At 45.2% G+C, this 8,880-nt stretch overlaps 1 protein-coding gene across 1 annotated transcript in view; it reads right to left on the reverse strand.

Annotated features, from left to right (window-relative positions):
• Fnip2 (folliculin interacting protein 2) overlaps positions 1-8,880 on the reverse strand; it is a 90,236-nt gene that overhangs the window by 27,743 nt on the left and 53,613 nt on the right. The window contains exon 8 of the mRNA XM_005344120.3: positions 5,030-5,159. Coding sequence (XP_005344177.2) covers positions 5,030-5,159 — 130 coding nt within the window. The remainder of the gene's footprint in view (positions 1-5,029; positions 5,160-8,880) is intronic.

Genomic DNA, 8,880 nt, shown 5'->3' on the forward strand with positions numbered 1-8,880 from the left:
GGCTACTGCAGATGTGTGCAGCTAGCCTGCATGCAACACGACAGCATGCAACACATGCTCTCTTGGTGGCCAACTTTACCATCTTTTGGGCTCTATTCCAAGTCTATAACACTCTGTTCGCTTTAAACTATATCTGAATCATACTAACATCTGCACACCCAAGCTGCACGGTTAGGAGATCTGTTTAAAGGAAAAAGCTCCTTGCTCTAGGCTCTGAGGGACATGTTTCTGCATTCCTTAGCATCCCTCAGATGTGGGAAGAGGAACATGGCAGCTCCTGCTCTGTGGGTGTCGTGTGAATGTACCAAGTGTCATACCAATCTACCAACTCAGAAATCTCCAGATCCCAATCACCAGAAAAAGCTCTGAGAATCACACAGAATGTCACATTTTCACAAGGGAAGAGATCGGGTATTTTAAAAGGCTCCTAGTCTTTGTTGTGAAGTCCTTGTATTAAAAGCTTGTTTCTGCGCACAAGTTGATTTCTGTCCAGGCATGGACACATCTATAAGTCCCATCCCAAGAGGCTGAGGTAAACTGAAGAGGTAGATTTAAACTCAAGTTCAAGGACAGGTTGGGATAGCGACACCCTGTTTCAAAAAAAAAAAAAAGGGAATAGCAACAAAATATTGTTCTGAGCTATAATGCAAAACTTGCCTCTTTGCTGACTGCTCTACTCTTTCTCAAAAGTAAACCACTTGTATCATCATTCCAATCCTCCTCAAGCCAAGGTGGTCTTTAATAGCCAAACTGTGATCAACACCGGGCTCTATTTACTCTTCATCTCCATCTCTACTGTCTCCACGCCTATAGGACAGTCAACTTGGCTATCGGTGTAAGCCCAGCAGAGAGTGCCACCTGCTGAACTGCTGTGACTCCTTCCTCGCTGAGCAGAAACTAGATCTTACTGGCTACAACTCTTAACTAAAATCTAAAGCTCCCCAGCTTCAGTCTGTAGTCCTGGGTCAATATCCAAACTGGAATAAATCATAGAGAACCTTAATTATCTTTTAGTATTATCCCACAATAAGGGATGTTTGAGCATGTGTCACAGAATTCAATCATATAACCAGACACTTCTCCAGAGTCTCTCTCCAGGTCACCAGGTAAGCTACACAAGCTCTTTTATAAATATAGAAACTGAAGCAGTGCTTGCCTGGGGAACAGATAGCTCTCTGGTAAGGATGCTAGCGTTATAACCTAGGGTATCTTTCTGCCATTCTTGGCTTGCTGGATGACCAGATGTCTACCCCGCCTGCCCCACCAGCTCTAGCTCATGCTGTTGGAGGCACTGTGATGGCTGCGGTTCCACGGGAAAGATGGAAGCACAGATCAGCCCACATGTTTCAAGACAGAAGAACCACGGCTGCACACTTAGGTCTTTTCCATATAGAGAAATCAAGTAGAGGGGGTTTAGTAGTTCACGCTTTTAACCCTATCACATGGAAGCAAGGCAGGAGGACCATGAGTTCAAGGCTACTGTGGGCTACAGAGTTAGATCCTACCTCAAATGAAACAAAGCTGTGTTTTGTTACAATTAAATATATTGATATATAAGTACTTAAAATCATAATCACTTAAAATAAAAACCATCATCATTTTAGTTGATATAGACAAACTACAACTATTATCAGGGCTATTTAGCACAATTATTGCTGAAGTCAGATTGAAACTACGAAACAGATAATATGCTAAGTCTAAGAACAGCCCACTGGAAACTTTGTTCAATTTACTAATCAAAAGGCTTCCAAGGGGCATGTCTCCATGTCTGGTTCCTTTGGGACTTGGGGCGGTTTTCTCCAAGAGATAAAATACCCGAGGTGCCTTTATCCTCGCAGATGGCAGAGCTATTACCAGCTGCAGGATGTGTAACACCCCCACCTAGGTGCCTAATACCACAGCTTGCCACCTGGCACAACAAGGTAGCCTGAAGCCAGAGTAGAACTATCCTAACTACCTATAACTCTCTTAGGAAGGATTTTTGATGTATCTTAAAATTAATTTTTTTTTTGCTTTTTTTAATACGGTCTCATGTAGCCCTGGCTTGCCTAAAATTTGCTACATATATACAGGCTAACCTTGAAGTCATAGAAATCCATGTGTCTCAACCCCCGAGAGTCAGAATCAAAGGTGTATACTGCCATGTAGGGCAGGAGGATGTTTTTAATTACTGTGCACTTCTCAAAGCCAGAAATGGTGAGATTCTGTCACTAGCGTAAGAAGCAATCCTCAGCCAAGAGTGGCTGGGTATCGATAGCCCCAACACTCAGGCTCCAGGTCAGTCAGTCTCGGAACACAGAGCGGGAATGGGGGGAAGGGAGGAAGTAACAGCAGAGGGACGCAGGCTACAGTACCCTCAACAGCATCTTCCTCCAGAAGGGGCTGAGATCTACAACAGAAGGGGCTGTGTAGTCTTTCCAGGTTAGTCACAGCAACAGAGAGGGATATAAATACTTAGAAAAAAAAAAACTAACAATGAATCAGGATACTGTTTGATACCCTATTAAAAATAACACAAAATGTTATTTTTATAATTTACATTTTATATATTATACTATGTAATATACTATTATATTTTAAGTTAGATTATTTTTAAATGCAAGCTTTGCACGCTAGCACTTACACTAACATTCTCCTTGCCTTATGAGAAGGGGCTTGGCAGTTTCGCTTTGCACTGGTCCCATAAATTACGTAGCCAGTCCTGACTACGTGATCAGGCTATCAGAAGGTAAGATACATTTTAAGGATAAGACTCCTATCCAGGAACTATCCACAGCTCCCAATGCCAGGTCTCCATTCAGTTTGTCTTCTGGGTTCAGACATGCTACAGATAGCTTCAGACCTAAATCTGAAGGAATTAAAAGTACTTGCAAGTAAAGAGAAGCCTCCGTGGATAGCCTTCTGCATCCATCTCTTCACACCACAGAAGCTACAGGGAGGATAAGTCACACTGGCCAATATCTTATCTACAATCATGCCAGGAATGGTGGCAGACACCTTTAATCCTAGCACTTGAGAGGCAGAGGCAGGTGGATCTATGCTGAGCTTGAGGGCAGCCTCGTCTACATAGTGAGTTCCAGGAAAGCCAGGACTATGTAGAGACCATGTCTCAAAGAAAATTATCATTTTTATTTTGTATGTGTAATATGGCTTGCGTAATTTGCCATGCACACATCTGGAAGTCAAAGGAGAACTTTGACTTTGGGAATTTGGCTCTCCTCTTCCACTGTTTGGATCCTGAGACTCAGACCTGGGATATTAAGCTTGGCTGCTGATGCCTTAACCACAGAGCCATCTTGAGAGCCAAAGTTTTGCTTTTTTGGGACAGGGTCTCTCTGTGTAGCCCAGGCTGTTCCTGAACGCAAGTTTTCACTGTGTCAACCCCCAAGGGCTCAGACTACAGGCACGCACTGCCAATGTTAATCTGTGGCCATATTCTAAGTCGTCTGGCCATTTGACTCGCTCATCCAGTTTCTCTCCTAACAACACCGAGGCTGAACCTCCAGTAACCTGATGCACAGAGGAAGACGCACCCGAGGCCTAGTTAATGTGCTCTGTCACGTGGCAGATGCCATGACCTCATCCATCACTCCACTTGAACTTCATGCAGCAAAGAGCAGCGGCTCAGTGAAGGATCAGCTGTGAGCTTTTTATGTAGCTCTCTAGGGATCTGAACAGGTGTCTCCAGCTCGCACTGCTCAGCTGATCTTTCTACAGGGCTCTCATCAGCCTTCACGAGGACCCGCCCACCATGTTTCTTATTCCCGAGTCCCAGTGTACCGCACACCTTCATGGTATTTATTTATCATGTGCCGATGCTTCCTGACACCTGTTTACTGTCCTCTTCCCCCCTGGTTATAAACCACTACAACACAAGCTCATGGCTGGACCACCTTCTCAGATTCTCCACACACAGTGATTACAAACTCAATTTGATTTTTATAAACTCAATTACTGACACAAATTATCTTAGTGACATGTTTGAAAATTACCTTTACACTTTTAGAGCTATAAAAAGAAGGGCCTGGACGCTACTGGTCTAGCATCATATCTATACACCGAACACAACTGAATAAACTTCAGATTCAAAACCACACTGACACAAAGGTAGGGAATAATACCTTGAGCCTATCTCTATGTACACTTGTTGGGAGCAGTGAGCCCCCAGATCCTGAATTTCATGTAAACAACTTGTTTTCCCCTGATCTGAGTGCCTACAGCTCTGAGCACGAGACCTTCAGGAGTTCCTGATGGCAGGGGAATGGTTTCTGGTGTGTTTGGCTTGGGCGTGGCTATCCCTATATAAGCTGCCCCTGGACACAATAAAGGGGGCATTTCTGGCATTAAGGATGACCTGTGTCTCTGTGTGTTTCAATCTCCAGCCCCTTGCCCGGTTCACAAACTGTATGGTGGTGCACAGAGCACAGACGGGGTGTGGTGAGCCGCATATACTCATTTTCATGCTGTTTAGTCTAAGAATGTAAGTGCCACAAAGGGATCATGCCTTAAATACCACATTGGAATCACTGTAACCAGGGGAAGAGATGTGTCCCATCTTTATTACTTATAGCCATATCTGGAAGGAATCTGGCTTAGAGAGAGAGAGAGAGAGAGAGAGAGAGAGAGAGAGAGAGAGAGAGAGAGAGAGAGGGCATTATTTAAATTATCACCAAATCTAGCATATACATTGTGTAGCTATCCAGGCATTTCCAGTAACTTCTAAATAAAAAGACCTTTTTCCCAGCTGGGTACAGTGTCAACATACTCCTAATCCTTACACTTCGGAAGCAGAGGCAAAGCAAGGCGTTTAAGCCCTGTCTGGGCTACATATTGTATTCCAGGCCAACTTGCTCAGCTTTAATTTACTATCTTCTCCCTAACAATTGAACTTGTAAACTTCCAGGCTAAGCTGTAGCTAATCACAAGGATTCAGGTCATCTTCTCCCGACAACAGCAAGGATAACCCTGCCAGGTTTCCTATGTTGTTTACAGTAGCGCTTTCCGTAGCCAGCGGAAACATGTAACTCACCTCCTTGGAAAGATGCCATTTTCCAAACTCGTCGTCTGACTTCGAAGCCAGCGACGCTGATAGCTGCTGGAAGAGGACGTGGAGGAGCTTGGGGACGGGAAGGGTGTGATCAAAAGGCTGCTCAGCGAAGCTGCAAGGAAGCAAATTCCAAACGTGAGCGTCCGGCTTGAGTTCTCGGAACACAACTGTGTTCGGTACCGCTGGGCTATCCATTTACAATGAGTTCCATAGAGGCTGGGGGACAGTCAGAACCCATATGAAACGTTAGGTTCCTAGTGTGCACTGGTAATCCTGGCACTGAGGAGGAAGAGACGGGAGAAGCCCTGGGGCTCACTGGCCAACTCAGAGAGATCCACGTCCCAGGGAAAGACCCTCTCTCAGGAAGCAAGCAACACCCAAGGCTGACTTCTGTCTGATACAAACTCACCCAGCACATGCTTGCACATCTGCACCCAGATGTTCACCCCCCTCTCCAGTGAGTAAATCAGTAAACAAACATGCCAGGCGTGGTGATGCATTCCCGTACCCTCCGTACTAGAGGTGCAGAGGCAGGAGGACCTTGAGTTCTAGGCCACCTTAACTATATAATTTCAAGTTCCAGGCTAGCCTGAGCTACATAATTGATCTATAGTCATCCCCCAAAGAGTTTAAGATGGCAAATTTATATGTAATATGTATTTCAACGCCATAAACGCATACATACACACTCTCAGCCTGAAACTTTGTATTCTACCAATCATATCCAGCAGGGGGAGACTAAAACTTCTCTCTTTTAAATATTTCTATATATAAGAGGAAAAGAAACAACAGGGGTTTTTTTGACACTATCTGTTGCTATGTAAACTAAATTGCCCTTGAACTCTCAATCCTCCTGCCTCAACACCCCTCTTTCGAATCACAGATGCACATCACCCCATTTCGATACTCTGCCCATACTCAGCCACCTCCTATTCTTAGCCACATGGATTCCTCCTAATCCACAAATCCGCAGACCCGATCAGTGCACACTCAACCAGGCTTTACATCACAAACGCAAAAGGAATTATTGCTCCTTCCATTGGAATACGCACTCCAGATTTCTAAGAACACAGCGCACATAACTTAACAACATCGCACTCCAAAGCTTGTTTACGGTTTGCACCGGCTGGTTTTGTGACACAAGCTAGAGTCATCAGAGAGGAAGGAGCCTCAGTTGAGGCAATGCCTCCATGAGATCCAGCTGTAAGGCATCTTCTCAATTAGTGATCAATGAGGAAGGGCCCAGCCCATGATGTGTGGTGCCATCCCTGGGCTGGTGGTCCTGGGCTCTCTAAGAAGGTGGGCTGACCAAGCCAGGCAAAGCAGCTCTCCTCCACGGCCTCTGCATCAGCTCCTGTGTCAGGATCCTGCCCTGTCCTGACTCCCTGTCCTGACTTACTTCAGTGATGACCAGCAATGCTGAAGTATAAGCAAAATACCCCCCGCCCCCCAACTTGCTTTTTGGTCATGGTGTTTAGTCGCAGCAACAGAAGCCCTAACTAAGACACGTGTCTTCTTTTGACAATTTCTTCACTCTTTATTTGGAGGTAAAATTTAGGCAAAGTAATCAATCCATCCACATAAGAGAGTTCCCGCTCCTGATCCTCATTTTTCTTCTTGTTTTTATTTTTGAGACAAGTTCTTTCCGTGTAGCCCTGGCTGTCCTGAAACTCACTATATAGACCAGGCTGGCCTCAAACATACAGAGACCAACCTGCTTCGGACCCTCAAATACAAAACTCTTACCCTCCTTTCTCTGGCCCCTTCTCATCTCCATATCTGAACAAACTATTTCTAGTCTTAAATAGTATTTTTTTTTTTTGTACAGAAGAGGTGAACTTTTTTTTTTTTTTTTTTGAGGTGAACTCTTTTGAACTGTTGTAACTATTTCTGAAAATAAATCACTAGGCATGGTGATCTGAATTAGAATGACTCCCTTAGGCTCACCTAAACAGCCTTCCCCGCCCCCCTTGCCTGCTGCCTGCTGATCAGGATATAAAGCCCTTAGCTCTTTCTCCAGCACCATGCCTGTGGCCACACCCCCTGCTATGGTGACCATAGATTAACCCTCTGAGACTGTAAGCATGCCACCAATTAAGTGTTCGGTCATGGTGTGTCTTCACAGCAGTAAAACATGAACTAAGACGCTAGGGTCTTAAGTAATGGATGACAGAAGTAAATTCTTTTCTCGGTGGTCAGAGAAAATCTTAGGAGACTCAGTTAAAATACCACCAAGAGGAGACTCAAGAAGGGCTCAAAGGGAATATATACCAGACACCTAATCTACAAGAAGAAAACTGAACAATATCATTAGAACAAAACACTACTGGAAGGGTCTGGAGAAGGCTCAGCATCTGAGAGTCCTTCCTGTCATGGAGGGTAGGGGGCGCCGGCAATCCCTGCCTTCTGCAGCCATCCAAACAGGCTCCTTCGAGATGATACACGTCATGGAGGGTAGGGGGCGCCGGCAATCCCTGCCTTCCGCAGCGATCCAAACAGGCTCCTTCGAGATGATACACGGTAAATACCACATATCCACCCAGCCACCTTCTATTCTGACCCACGGCTCTGCAAAGGCTGTTCCCACCGCAGCCTTTGGCTAGCCGTCCTCTCAATACCAAACTACCACTTGCTTTGGCATTCAGGGAGCAGGTCCCTCCTGGCATGTCTGTCTCCGCTGCACTTCTCCCTCTCAGGGCCTTTCCCTGAGCACCCGAATATTCTCCTCCCTTCGGTGATCAGGGGGCTGTAGTTCTTGCAGCACACACTCCTATCTGGTGTGTCCTTCCCCAACACAACAGCAACCTCTGTTTATCCCAGCAATACCGACAGGTCAGGCCTTTGCTCTCTTAGACATTTGGAAAGCTTTTAGAGTCCTTAAAATTTAGTATGTAGTCATTACTTTAAAACAAAGTAAAATGACAGCGATTAAAAAGCCAATGAGATAGGACGTGTTCCTGGTGTCTGCCAAAAGAAGGCTTATAATCTCCCTGGAACTGCAGTTACACACAGTTGTGAGCCATCACGTGGATGCCGAGAACTGAACCCCAGTCCTCTGGAGGACAGTCATGCTCTTAAGCACTGGGCCATCTCTCCAGCCTGGGCTCTTGGGCTCATAAGGTAGAGAATAAGGAAACATCTATTTTTTTTCCCCTTAAACTCACCTATAACCTAGGCTGGCCTAAAACATATGATCCCCCTGCCTCAGTCTACTGAGTGGTGGGATTACAGACACGCACGATTAGGTTTGGCATTAAGAGAAAAAAAAAAATCTTAGTGACTAGAATACTGTAAGACCTCGAAGAGTCTTTATGCTAAAACAACGCCAAGTCCCTCGACAGGTAAAGACATACACTCAACTGGGAGCTTTCAGAGTAGCTCCCAGCTGCGAGCAGACAGTACCTGCAGTTGGAGATAGATACACAGACACACACACACAGCCACTGTACAGGAGGGCACTGTCAGCCCTCACTCTTGGGGAACCCACTAGCTAAGAGATTTTTAAACCCCAAGGAGTCTTCCCTGACTCTCATAACTCCTACTTGACAGTCGCAAGTTCTCTTGACGGGCTTTGAGAAAACTCCTGGATCTAGCTGGCACAGATTCATGAATTTAATGTGAACATGGACCCTCAATTACCTGCTTCTCAAAATTAAGAAAAAGCAGTTACAGGAAACTGTAAAACCCGAGGACTATCAAACACACGAGCTGCTACCGACTTGCAAATGAACTAGGAAAACCATAGCAACGTTCCTGTCGACGTCAGTTCTCTCAAAATCTCAATCTCTATTTGGAACAAAAAGGGACACAAGTGGTGGTGGCATACACCTTTA

This window comes from Microtus ochrogaster, chromosome 1, assembly GCF_000317375.1.
Source record: "Microtus ochrogaster isolate Prairie Vole_2 chromosome 1, MicOch1.0, whole genome shotgun sequence".
Classification (NCBI taxonomy): Eukaryota; Metazoa; Chordata; class Mammalia; order Rodentia; family Cricetidae; genus Microtus; species Microtus ochrogaster.